At 44.4% G+C, this 13,954-nt stretch overlaps 1 protein-coding gene across 1 annotated transcript in view; it reads right to left on the bottom strand.

Annotated features, from left to right (window-relative positions):
* CHRDL1 (chordin like 1) overlaps window positions 1-13,254 on the bottom strand; it is a 45,329-nt gene extending 32,075 nt beyond the window's left edge. The window contains exons 1-4 of the mRNA XM_040614726.1: window positions 12,771-13,254; window positions 9,498-9,649; window positions 7,505-7,617; window positions 3,420-3,513 (exon numbers count right to left, since the gene is read on the bottom strand). Coding sequence (XP_040470660.1) covers window positions 3,420-3,513; window positions 7,505-7,617; window positions 9,498-9,594 — 304 coding nt within the window. The 5' untranslated portion in view covers window positions 9,595-9,649; window positions 12,771-13,254. The remainder of the gene's footprint in view (window positions 1-3,419; window positions 3,514-7,504; window positions 7,618-9,497; window positions 9,650-12,770) is intronic.
* Window positions 13,255-13,954: the final 700 nt, after the last annotated feature.

Here is a 13,954-nt window from a genome sequence, read left to right as displayed (position 1 = left end):
AAGCTTGCACCATCTTAAATTAACATATTCCAGAGTATACTCAAAAATTTTAGATCTTTAACCAGACTCTAAATGCTTTGGTTCACAATCGTTCCATGTAGAAATGCTAAAAGCTACAATAAATGTTCCATTTATAAAGGCACTGTCCATAGTAGTGTCATTAAAGATAGCTGCAGTTAAATGCTTGAAGAACTTGTACATGAAGTTTATTTTCATGACAGGAGGCAGGAGGTCTGAAGTCCATGCTAGCTTGAGAGCTGATCCAGCTCTGAGAATGAAGGTGAATTCTCTCCCTGACTCTATACATCACCTCTCCCCTGATGATGCCTGGAGCATCCTGAGGTGGAAGGAAGGAGTTTAAGCTCAGAAGCATGTGATGTCCTTTTGGGTCTCACTAATGTGTAAAAAAAGTCCCAATGAATGTGAACCTAGTATCTGTGGTTACATGTGTGTGATGATAAGAATCTGATTCAAGCAGTAAAGTACTTTTCAGAGCTGCAAAAGGGAGGACTTTTTAGTTATATATAAGATACAAGGTCTGGATTTTGCCAATGCTAGAAATAATAGGTTTAAAAACAACAAAAAGAAAGTTAGCAGTGAATCCATGGTAGAAGCTGGTAGGATTGAACCACTGGTGAAAAGTAGAAGATGCTTCATAACATATGTCTGACAACTACTTAAGATTCATGGTGGCTGGTGCCAGGGAGACAGGATACAAACACTGCATCTCTTTGTGTCAGCAAGTCCAGTGTCACTATGGACGCAGGAGACATTAATTCCAAGGGGAGAGCAGTGCCAACTTTTCTCAAAGGAATCCCTTCAACAGCTCCTCCACTTAGGTAGTTATGAAGTTCAGTTTCCAATGAAAGTTGCTGCCTCCTGGCATTACCTTTGCTTCATTAAATAAGGAGGCAGTTATTTGGGCAGTTACACTCTACAAGGCCTGCAGAAAGGCAGGAGGAAGAGCCCAAAGTCACTATGACTAGTAGTACTCATTTCTGAAATGCAGCTTGAGAAACTGAGGGGGAACATACGTGACAGAATATAATGAGCATTTATGAGAATATTTCAAATGGATGGCTAATGGCCAGAGCTCTAGCATGTTCCATTAAAAAATAGGGAGAAACTAGAGAAGTTTCCTGCATGTCATGGGATGCTGCACAAAAGATACTGTACGCCAGACACATAGGAATGGAAAGCTGGCATAAGATGTGCAAGAAAGCTTGAGATTCCTATTCAGATCAGGCATAAACAATACCACTGAAGATACGGCACCAAATATGATATGCATAATCACTGCAGAAAGCAGAATGCAAATAACCCCTGAAAGCACAGGAGATTCCTGGTCCTCTTTTGCCTAACATTGGTGCAGATCTATCTGAATTACAGATTCAGTTACTTAGTGGGACTCTCATTTTTAATGAGATGCCCATCTCATTTTTTGATGTATCGGCCTATCATATGTAGCAGATAGACTATAGATAGATTCTAGGAGCAGTTAAGAGAAGATAATGGATCACAATTCAGGAAAGGTTCATTCTGATAATTTTCTGGATTAATCAGTTTAAACAGACAGTACAAAATTCTAGCTGAAGACTGTGAATAGCAAGAACTTCATTTGATAAGAAGGATTTGAGAGTTTACGGGGGCCCTTACTCTTCTTTACTAGGTCATTGTAGAATGTTTTAAAATCTTCATAGGTATCATGACATTTACAGCCTCATGAACAGAAAAAAGCCAAACAGGTCACTGTCAAAGAGCACCTGAAGCAAAATCAGTCATCTAGAAGCATTTATGTTTCTATACTTAATACTGTACAGAGATATTAAAAAAAAAAAAAGTTCCTGACCGCAAATGCCAATTACGGAGACTGGAATTTCTGTGATTGTGATTTAACTTAAGCTGTCAAAAAGTAAGCATCTAGTGTAAGCTACTTACCTGTGCTCCCTCAATAATCAGTGGAGAGAGATAGGCATCTCCAGGGAAAAATTCTTCTCATTCTGGGTAACAGGATGTATCACCCTCTGGACAGCATGTTTCCAACAGCTGTGAAGGGCATCTAGATGATTCCCTTGCCAACTGAAGCTTAGTAATCTAACAGTGCTACTTGGTCAAATAAAGCATGCTACCTTACAAACTTTATGTCCTATGTTTTAGACCTTCATAGATAAAACTCTACCATCAACTAGATGCCAAAGTGTTAGATTCAAAGTTGAATGGGATGAATCTCATCCCAGGGCACAAGAAGAGTGGCATCATGGCACCAGATGAGTTACACACTTGAAATGGTTCTTTGTCAACACAGATTAAGAAAGAATTCTAGATACCTAGATCAGGTATTGATACACACATCTGATAGACAGATGTATGTAATTGTCAGGACAGATGAATCCTACAAAAAATTGATGGGTTGTTGCCATTTGTCCTCCAGTAAGTGCAATGACCACACTAACCCCAGCTGAACAGCAAACTGCTTGTGCACTCATGTCCCTCCACCATTGCCTACTGCCTCCTGCTCACAGGTTTTGGTCAGGGAACAGCTGTTTTCCTCAGACAATGAAACTCTCTAGAGAAGGTCAAATACAACCCCTTTCTATGATGCTGCATGAATACTCTTTTATAAGTGGAAATGAGGGGTGCCACTAAGACAGACATTTAGGGAAAAGCTCCAGTCAAATCTACCAGCCATTAGGCCATGTCGGGAATGTTGTAACAGCCTTGTGAAAGATCCTGCTTAGTCTCTTTCATACAGTGGCTCTTAATAATGAGCATATAATAAATGTACAGTCTGGAGGAATTTACTATACAGTATCCAATTGGATTTATATAGTCATAAACTTCTACAGCACTGCTTCTATGATTTACAACAGTCTCTACTAATTATGAAGCTATGCCTGGATTTGAGATGTAAAAGGCAAATGTTACCAGACTGGTTGTACAGTGATACTATACAAATACACATTTGCCACAGCAATTTTGAATTGCTTGTTAACAGAGACCCATTGCAAATAACCACGTATTTTAGTCTGCTCTTATGAAAAGCACCAAAAGCAGAAACCTGGGAAGTTTGTGAAATGAGTTTTTATTGTGATGGAGTTTAGAGAAAAAGGAAAGAGTGGGGAGTGGATACTCCATTAATTTTCATCAGTGAAATTCCTAGTACCTTCTGCCTGGATTGTAGGGGATTGGACGTGGTAGCTTACCTGATCCCTTCCTGAATCTATACTTATGATTTCCTAAAAAGACACCACTATAGGAGATACTGTAACTTACTGTAGGACAAGCCTCTCATGACCTAAATGGATATAGAAGGATGTTTACTTCACAGGAGTTTTCCAGCACAGACATTTAATTTTGCTGTTACTCAGCATATTAAATAACTATTTCAGAAAGGACTGTATGTCATTAATACAAATTACCTGGGCATCGTGGGCAGCACAGCTGTGGTACATGCACAGGGGAAGGACAGTGTAGACTTGGGCATCTTATTCTGCTGCACAGGACATTTCCATTCTGCAGGTGGAACATAATACAATACTGTAATGAAATGGGCCATCTTATAAATTTCTGTGTTCTCTACTCTACATCTACATATTTAAAAAAAAAAAAAAAGCCTTTTTACAACATTATGATTTCACTCACACCATGGTAAGGCCACACTGCTTTCACTGCCTCTGAATTTATGCTGGAGGTCAGAATACAGCAGAGCAGAAATCCACACAAACCTTAAAATCAGAGGAAGTGCCTAAAAATTGATTGCAACAATCTTCATTTGTGTTTTTCTTTTGAGCAGATTATGCTTAGGAATTGTATTTCCAAAACGAAGACACAGATAATGAATGGTAGGTCTCTGAGATATCCCCTACTGAGGGTTAGTTCAAGACCGCAAGAGACAATAGCGTCTGTAATTGTTCCTGAAAACTGTGCAGAGTCTTTTGTTTTCATTTTATGGGTTCCCCAGTAGACAAAAAACACCAGTTGGTAAGTAGCCATTTTTCTAAGAAATATGAGCAAGCCTTGGGAATAGTGTTCATTATTCATGTCATTAACATAATATTCTATTTGACCACATCTAAGATTGATTTATAATTAAAACATAGGGAATTTTCATTCTCCAGAGTTTGTAACCAGAAAAGACTATCCATTTCAAATTCCCATTTCCCATCTATAATTCATCCTTCTAATTTAGCTCTGAGTTGCTCATGTTTATAGCAAGAAAGGTCTTTCAGCATGAACATTGATACTATGCTACAACTGTAGTTTTCAGTGGTGTCAGGAATAAACTCGCTTTATTTTCATCTGCCTTCTGGAGCACTGAAATGTTTCCAGTGGAGGTGCAGACTTCCTTAGACAGCATATGTATAGGCCTTTACAGCCATCTCTTTCAAAAGAATCCATTGACTCCTAAATACCTGCAGACCACAGGCTGGAATCATACTGTTAGATCATTACTACCCGCAAACTACATTTGTGCATCTGCTTTGAAAAGAGACACTAAAAATGATATCACCATCTGTTTCCAATGATGGCTGAAATGAAATACACTGATTTTATAGAAGAAGAGCAAATTTTAGGCTGTAGACTTTGTGGGATAGGGACTATCACTGGTCTGCACAGCGCCTTGCCCTGTAGACCATCATCTGAGAGCCTGTAAAGCACTACTGTAGAAGAAAGGCTGGCGCTGTCTGCTGGCCTGGCTCCATGTTGCTTACTTGTCCTGTTCCATGGCCTCACTCCCTTTTTAATTGTTAGTCCTACAAAATCCCCTGAGGTGAATGTTTACTTTCTGTGCATGATCAGCTGTGATAAAAATTCTGCAGGCCTACTTTGCTCCTCAGTGCTGCCTGCAGCACTCCACTGTTTGCAGCAGGATGGAAATATTTTAACTGATCGTGTGCTCGGTAAGACTGATCTTATGCTTAGATTCACAGTGATGTCTGGGAGATCAAGCCCTACTGACTAGAGTAAAACTTAAGCTCCTGTAGGCTTCTGTGAGTCAGGGCCGTGGCTAGCATTTCTGCATCAGATACCCAATGAGTAACTGCATCTCTCTTCCCCAGCTGTGTTACCAGTGCTGGGTGCAGAGCATTCATTTTAGCCCCTGAAGTCTGCAGATCTGACTATGAACACAAGCAAAAAGCTGCTGTGTTTTAGAAAGTAAAATAATGATCTGACAAATTGTGAGTGCTCCAATTTACCTGACAGTTAACAATCAACAGCCTCCACTCTGTGTTTGGTGGGGGGAGAAGAGTTGTAAAAGAAAGAGGGAACGGGGTGAGAACACTGAATTATGTTTAGTTTTATTCTGGTTTAAGTATGTAAATTATAACTTGTAAAAAGACAATACTACATACACATAAGAACAAGAAGGTGGTTTGGGTTTTTTTGGGTTTTTTTTATCCCAGGCTGAATAATTTGGCCTCTGTTTAGTTAATTTGTCTCGCCTTTTTGTTAAACATCAGAAGTGTGTGTGTGTTGGGGAGGGATGAATGGACAGACTGTTGTTAGAGGTGGAGCAGAGATCTTGGTCTGTTGCCTGGCTGATATGACTTGTTTTGTGCAGCCATCATATGGATCGTGACATTGGAGGCCAGCAAAGAAATGTTGGTCACACTGGTAATGCGGACCCCTAGGAATTTTTTTGCTTTTCTTTGCAGTGTGAGGGAGTAGGTTGCTGCTTCAGACTCTGTAAATATCTGATGCTTAACTGACTTACTGCCAGTGAATCACAGGTGGATAATGCTTAGGTCTCTCTTACTTGCTGCCTGTGGCACACTTTAGTTTCATTTTTTGTGCTGTAATATTTGGTTTAAGGTCTGTGCTTGTGCTATGTCATGGAGTGTTTTCTAATGCTTTATCTAGCCTTAATTTTGTTAAAATTATAAATTATTGAGACTTTCCTGATGATCTGGAGCTTTTGCTGTAGGTTAGTGTTCTGAGGGCATTTCTTTTGGCCAGGATGAAGGATAAAGCTCAAATGAATGGCTGGATGCTGCAGTTGTTATCTGGAGTCTTCCTTCCAGGCAACATGAGTCACATCCCAGACATCCTTCAGCGTCCTCACAGCTGAGGACCCCAAGTTACATTTTGCACCCTCATGGTACAACAAAGGTAAAACAGAGCAAACAAGGTATTAAAGTCCACTTCTGAGCTGCATGTACTGGTAATTACCACAAGCAGTTTACTTCTTCATTAACTTTGTTGCCCTGAACTGTCACTCTGATTTTCCATGCCCATGTGCAAAGGAAAGAAATAAAACATACTCCATTTGCTGGAGCTTCACAGTGCATGGGTATGCCTGGATCACAGCAGTGCTGTTTCTAGAGGAGCATACCAGGCACTTTCGTGTCCCTCCAGACTGTCTTAACAGCTTCCTAAAAATCATTGAGCAATGATCTGTATCCAGATCTCTAGGGTTTCCAGTTAATTTCATCCCCACCCAAGATGTAGCCTTCCAGCAACTTAATGAGTGTTTTACCACACAGGGACTCTGAGGGAGTTGTCAACTTTGCCTATAGATCAGCAAAAGTGAGTGGAAACTCCTTCTTGCTATAACCAAGGTCTTCTTTTCTTCCTGCTATGTTGTTTTTTCTCTTACATACGCATTCTACTGCGCAGACCTGAGATGCAGCCAAGCCTGTGGGACTACTGTTTGTGCTTCTCTGCACTGAACTGTAGTAGCAGATCCCTCAGTGCAAGTGCTGCACAGGGGCCCAATATTTTACACTTGCCAGGGGGGGAGGGAGGTGGGGGGAATAGCCAGGAAAACTTTATTCTGCATTAAATACAGCAGACAAGACTCAACATCTGGACTGTCTCATGTGTTAGTGATTAAGATCCCTTATTGTTTAGTCATTTTAAAGTACTCCAAGGGACACATTCTGCCCTCATTTTTCTGCACCCCCCTCCCCAGCTGTATATGGCATGGATCTATGACTGCTGTGTCTTCATATCAGGCATCAGCTGATGGTAGCCAAGGACCTGCCCTTTCATGTCCTCTCCAATTGTCCCTGCTCCCCATACCGTTTTCTCATTTTTCATCATCTCTTCTTCTTTCATAGATTTTTACAAACGGTGGTATCCAAGCCTGTTCCTTCAGCACGTTAGGGCAGCAGATGCTTTGACTGTGGAGATGCCTTTGAAGATACAGGCATTGTACCTAGGCCAAAACACTACCAAATTCAGGTTCAGCATAATCGTCTATATTGATGGAACTGCAAAGGTTATATTTAGGTAGTGGGGTCCAGTTACTGAAGATGTAATACTCAGCGTTGGCAAAGGTTCTGTCTAGTTAAGCTGTTCTGTCTACAGCACGCAAGTATTTTTTTGCCAGTACTGGCCTTCTCTGTTTTCCCACTGCTAGTATCACCTGCCTCTGTTTCCTGCTGCATCATCAGGACCTACTACAGGTTTGAGCTTTGTCAAATTGTAGATACAACACAAAGGATTCTAGTCAATTAAACAAGTAGAAGAAGTTGTAGGATTAATAACTTAGCAGTCCTACCTCTGAGCAAAGACAATTAACGCAGTAAACAAGGCCATAGGGTTCTAGATAAGGATGCCATCTTTCTCCTACACGATACTTCTTATCTTGAAACACACAGTACGTATCTGAATCTGTAAAACAGTAAAGAATTGAAAGAGCTATGAATGAACATTCCCATTCCATGCTTACAAAGTGTTTTTAGGTGTGCAGTGTTTTCTGTAAACTTATTTTTCTTTTCCTGGAGAATGACACAACGGAAATGCCCTTAATTTCATGTGCTGTTGTTTTTAACCTCCCAAACCAAAATAAATGGCATGGCCTTCCATCTTTCCAAAATTGCAGCTCCTGAAATGGCTCTCATACAGGGTGAGTTTATGCTTTCACCTGCAAAAACACAGGTGAAGATCCCATTTAGGTAACAAAATTAAAGGGCGTGATTGCTCAGACAGGTTTATAGGAAACAAGTGATTTTCACTGCAAAACCAAAGCAATTGGCTTGACTCAGGAAAATATTAGGTTGTACAGCAGAGAGATTTTTAACAAAGGGACTGCAAAAGGAAGATAAATGCTCTGTGTTTATACTGTATGTTCAGCACCTCCATATTTTAACAACCTAATAAAAAAGATGTTTGTCCTAGTTTTTCAGAACAATTTGTGCTGACTTTGCATCAGTATTCAAAATATTTTAAGATCTTTCTGTTCGTTAAGCACTTCTAATCTTGCAGGTGCAGTTTTGCAGATAGCCATCTACCTATCAGACATCACTGCCCCATCACTCCCTGTCACATTATGGTTTCACATCAAAAATTCAAATCTCTTCAATAAAAAGGTACTTCTCGTGTGTTTCCGTGAGAGAATTCCTTCCTGTTATCTTAATGACATGCAGATTCAGCTTAATTCGTTACCCTCAGTTATAGATGCTACTTCAGGTTATCAAACAAAATACCTGTCTTCTAAGTGATAATCCAAGCAAGGGACATTCTTCACATTTACTGGACTAAAAGAAGGTAGCAAAAGGTAGGGATTATTAGTAGCAACTGTGATCTGCTTTCACTTCACACAAAAGCATGACAAATGAAATGCAGGATCTGGAAAAGCAGATGGCTGAAGTGGAGTTAGATAATTTCTCACACTGTGCTTTCTTTGAACAGGGATAACTGTGCATTGTGTTCTTGTAAGTTCAGTGGAGAAGGCAGCCTTTTTGGAGCTCAGTCTCTCTCTTGCTTTTTTTCTTTTTTGCATCTACTTCCTTAGAAGTTGCTGATATTAAGACTGAAAATTTTAACTACTTCTCAAGGGAAAACAATGTCTTTTGTAAGAAGGCGGCCAAAACCCAGCCTGTACAGGTGGGAAGAGCATTCCAGAGTAACAAGGCTATAGCAGTCAGTAACTCCTTGACTTATTTGGTTAGTTATTCCTCCTTGACATGCTTCCTGAAATGTGTTAACATCTCCCATGGATGACAGGCTTTGTAGAAATATTCCCTTTGTTTTGTTTGTATTCTTTCTGATTCTTCTCATCAAGTTTTTGACAGTGTTTAGACTCTTAATTTTCTCAAAGGGTGTATCTAATCCAGTTCACATGAGGTTGTTTTTGGAACACAACAGAACAGTCTTGGATGAGCTTTACACTAGCTAAAACTTCAGCACAATAGTCTTACACATGGGACAAAATCCAGATAATCTGTCAGATGTTTACAGAGGTCACTAAAATGGAATTAAGCACTCTCTTGATTCAGGGTATTTGAAATAAAACAGATTCCTCAATTGATGTGTAAGTTCTTTATGATGCAATGAAACCTGTACTGCTTTAGGAAAATGTACCCCAAATGTGGGTGTGACCTGATTCTACTAAATGTAGGATTAAAAGGAGGAAGAACGTTAGAAAGTTCTGAAGGCAGTTCCAGTTTAGGACATTCTTGGTTTAAGATCTTTTCTGAACCACATCTGTCAAATAGAAGAAAAACGTCAAATCAGGGTGAATGTGACAGCTTTGTTTGAAGTCTACTTACGTTTTACTTGTTCTAGTTTACCTCCATTTATGAAAAGGAGACAGAGCACACCAAAAAAGATAAAATGAAAGTCTTCCAATATCCACTTTTTTCTCATCTTTATCGACAAAAGGAAAAGAAAGAGCCTCCGAAGTAGAGAAAGTTGAGTTGAGCTGTTGGGAAGAAAAGGTTAAATTAATTAAACTAAAATCCTTAAGATCTTAAATTCTCTGACGTGATTTCATCCAACACACAGAAATCCTAAACTGCCAGAACCAAAACCTGTCTATGTCACGGATCTTCTTTTCATGGAAACAGCTTTGGCTTCAGTTCATTTTATTTTCGGAAAAGGGGCCACATTCTCATTCATTAAAGTTGAAAACTGGATGTTTCTTCTAATGAAGTCCTTTATTCCAAAGTAGAAATGGCAAGTAAGCCATCTAAATTCCTAACGTTCTCTTCCACAAGAAACTAGTTTGGGAGATGTTCTTGTAGAGCAGCTCTTCTGGCTATAACTTAGGAAATACAGGTGCCAGTTGTAACATGTTTGCTTCATCATAACAATACCCGTGGGTATACCTGGTGTATGGGCCCTGCCTGATGGAAATCCAGGCACAGGGCAAAATGCTGGGCACGCCGTAGTCAGTGGCAGTTTTCCTCGCTCCATCTAATAGGCTTCCATCACTATTCAATTCAGCCCTTCACCCCTCTCCCAACTACTATTGTTCTGGAATTGTGTATAATTAATTTTTCTAGAGTTAACCCTTCCATTGCCTTGATATCCAAAAGTAGAATTGGGGAATGGCATGTCATCTTCATTCTCACATATCTTTAATGTCAAAATCCCGCATATGGAGCAAAGCTCAATGTATTCTCTGTGAAGTGCAGAGATGGTATCATACTTGCTGCATGAGCCGTTCTGTTTATCTTTTTCTGGCTTTTAAAAGGTGAATTATTTTATAATGAAAAAAACAAGGGAGAAGGTAATTGACTAAAGTAAAATTTATTTTGATAGCTAACCTAAGATTCCAAATTGAGAAATATGTTGTTTCTTTACTGTTTATCAGAATTCACTGCAGGAGTATTATCTTCCCAGAATACACTTGTCTATAATTTACAGTGTTGAAAACATGTGGGTTTGCTTTTAAGAGCCTTGATGTGGATTCACAATTAGTTTCACAAAAGTTGTTTTTTTTTAAAAAAAAGATTCAGTATTGGAAAAATAAACTATCTGCTTTGTAAATTAATTTCACCTCTTCAGATTTCATGTAAATAATAGAACTGTACATGAGTATGTTTCAGCATACAGATAACCAAAGCAGAAATACTGATTTGTATACGTATATTAAAAATGAAGTGGTGGATCACTTTGAGAAATTAACTAAACAGTAAGTTAACAAGCACTTAAAAAGAGAATCATCCTCTAAGACTGTTGAGATCTAGGATACTGTAACAAAGGGTGGGTGATATGATTTTATCAGTGTTTTTATTGCCTTTACTGTTTAAGGGTTCTCTACTCTAGCCTCCCAAACCACAACCAAAATGGACATCTTCCTTCACTAATCTCATCTATGCAACTACTCTCATACTACTAAGCTTGAACAACTAAGCTCGCTTTAAATAATACAAGTTGCATCTGAAAACATTCAAAAAAAATAGCGCTGTTTTGAAAGTACATACACTATGCAGTAACAAACTATAACTTTCCATTTGTTTTGGAAACTGAGGATAATATTTCAATTTCAGAAGAAAAGTTTTAAGTAATTTTTTCCTTTCAATGTGTTCAAATCACAAAGGACATTTTTAAGCCAAACAACCTTTTAAAAACTTGTTTAAAACTAAAACCTAGTAATTTAGTCCCAGGACATCACACATGCATTGAGAACAACAGTAGCACATCACTGGGACTAGCAGAACTATGAATGTTTAAGTATTTTGGCCTTCTTGGGAGTTGTTTAAGCAAACCATATTTATAAATGGAGCACAATTATCTGTTGTGCAGTGCTTTACCTGTTAGCTAGATTGGTTAGTTCGAATAGAAGGGCTCAGAAATCCATCCATTTTAGATGTCAGGTCTTCAAAAGGAAGAACATTTTAAAACTTGGACTGCTTACACGCAGAAATGCTGCACGGTGATGTGAAATGGAGGAGTTAATAACAGAAATGGGATGGAGACTTTTGATGTCTTTCTTAATTCTCTTTAATTTCTGTATTGTTGTTACTCCAAATATAAACACATACTTTTCACTATTAGCACACTCCCTTTATTTCCCCAAAGGGCAACGTCCTAAAAATATTCCTGGATTTAAATAATCTCAGCTAGGATTAACCTGTTAATTATTGGTGTGTTTTCTGCTTGGTAGAAACAATGGAAGCGAACCCCTTCTCACATGAATTCCTCGCCGGAACAAGGCACACGGGTCGGTTTTTAACGCCTCGCCCTCCGCCGCCCGGCTCAGTAACCGCAAGCGGCGGTGCCCGGGCTGGCCACGCTGCCCGGTTCGGGCCAGGCCGGCGGCAGCGGGCGACAGCGGGGCGGGCCGGGAGCCGCTGCGGGGCGCGCACTGCGGGCGGCGGGCGGATCAAACGCGGGGCCGCTCACCGGGCGGGCTGGCCCCGGGCGGGCTGGCCCCGGGCGGGCTGGCCCCGGGCGGGCTGGCCCCGGGCGGGCTGGCCCCGGGCGGGCTGGCCCCGGGCGGGCTGGCCCCGGGCGGGCTGGCCCCGGGCGGGCTGGCCCCGGGCGGGCTGGCCCCGGGCGGGCTGGCCCCGGGCGGGCTGGCCCCGGGCGGGCTGGCCCCGGGCGGGGACGCGCCTCCCGCCGCTCGCCCCACGGCTTTTCTGCCTGCCAGGCTCGCCGCAAGCCGGCGCCCTTACCGTCGGGGAGGGCTTCTCAGGAGAGGGTCTCCGAGCGAGCCGTGGCCGGAGGCGCCCGGCTTCTGCTGCTTTCCCGGAGCGGCCGTCCGCTGCGCGCCGGGCCCGGGCGGGCGGGTTGGGTCGGGGGCTGCCGTCGCGGCGTCCTGCTCCGAGCCCCCGGCGCTCGCCCGGGGCCGCGGCAGCGCGCCCGGCGGGGCCCGGCCAGGTGCCGGCGGTGCCACCGAGGGGGGCGGCGGGACGCGGGCCGGCTCCCACCAGCGGCGGGGCGGAACGAGCCGGGCTGAAAGCGTCGGGCACCCCCGCGGGGCTGCCTCTTCCGCGACCCCAGCCCCGGGGCAGCGCCCGCGCCCAGGGGCACAGCTCCGGCAGCGGGACCGCGCCGCCCCCGGGGTCTCGCCTAGGAAAGGAAAGCTCACAGACCTGGGCAGGGCTGGAGGCCGCTCCGCTCCGCCGCGGGCCCTGGAGGCTGCCGGCGATCGGCGGTTCCGCGCTCTCCACTCCGCAGGGGTACGGGAGGGGCTCCGGCCAGGGGCTCCGCTTCCCAGTCACGTCGCCATAATCTTCTCCCGCGGCTCGCCCGGGCTATTGCGTCTCCCCGTCGCTCCCGCAGTGGCGGTGGCGCGGGGGCAAGCAGGGGACCGACGGGTCCGCCGCCACCGGCCGCCCCCGAGCCCCGACTTGTTGGACGGGAGCCGGGAGGGAGGAATCCGCTAAGCCCGAGCTCCGGAAGGTCCCGAGCTGCCCGGCCTGGGACACCTGCCACCGCCTGCTGCCCCAGCGGGGAGCGCAGCGAGGCTCCGCGGCCGGAGGATGCTCGGCGGCGGGTCCTGCCCCGCTGCCCCGCCGGCACTGCGCGGCGGGAGGAGCAGCGCAGCAGCCCGCGCCCCGGCGGTCCGCCTCCGCCCCGGCCCCCTCCTCTCCCGCGCCCGCTCCCGCCGCCCGGCACACGGCGTGACTGACACGGCCCGGGGTGGAGTTGACTCCGCGGTGGGGGGCCGGGGGGGCCGGGGCACGGGGGCGCGCCGCAGCGCGGGGGGCTCGGCCCGCCTGGCCCCGCTGACCACCTGCGGGCCGGCCGGAGCCGCAGCCGCAGCCGGCCGGGCGGGGCCTCGCCGCGGTGCCTGCAGGCAGCGCTGCGGCTGGGGGAGCGCAGCCCGGGGCGGGAGCCGAGCCCGCGGGCGGCGTGCTCGGAGAGAGGGCAGCACAGCCACCCGGCCCCTCGGTGGGCTCTTCACGGGCGGGGTGCCCTCCGGAGCAGACCCGGTGGAGTTCGCGTCCGCTGGGATTTGTCAGACACCTTCTGCTGATACCCTCTTGTCTGATCTATTGTGTTAGAAGGTTTCAAGGTCACGTTGAGATTCTGGTGGAACTAAATTAAACCCATGACTCATGACATTATATGCTTGGTCAAACATTCTTCTTCTGTCCTGTTGTAGCCTCTGTAACTAATAAGAAGAGATCAGTGAACCCTTGACAAATGATCTGAGAAAAAGGGTGAGGTATGAAAAGACATCGTGTGGAGAAACAAATTGCAACTTATTTCTCCTAGTTGGGGAGCATGGTGTTTGGGGAGCACTGCCAGGAGGTCATACACCTCCCAGGTT

This window comes from Falco naumanni, chromosome 14 (assembly GCF_017639655.2).
Source record: "Falco naumanni isolate bFalNau1 chromosome 14, bFalNau1.pat, whole genome shotgun sequence".
NCBI lineage: Eukaryota > Metazoa > Chordata > Aves > Falconiformes > Falconidae > Falco > Falco naumanni.
This window is presented reverse-complemented; position numbering and strand designations above follow the sequence as displayed.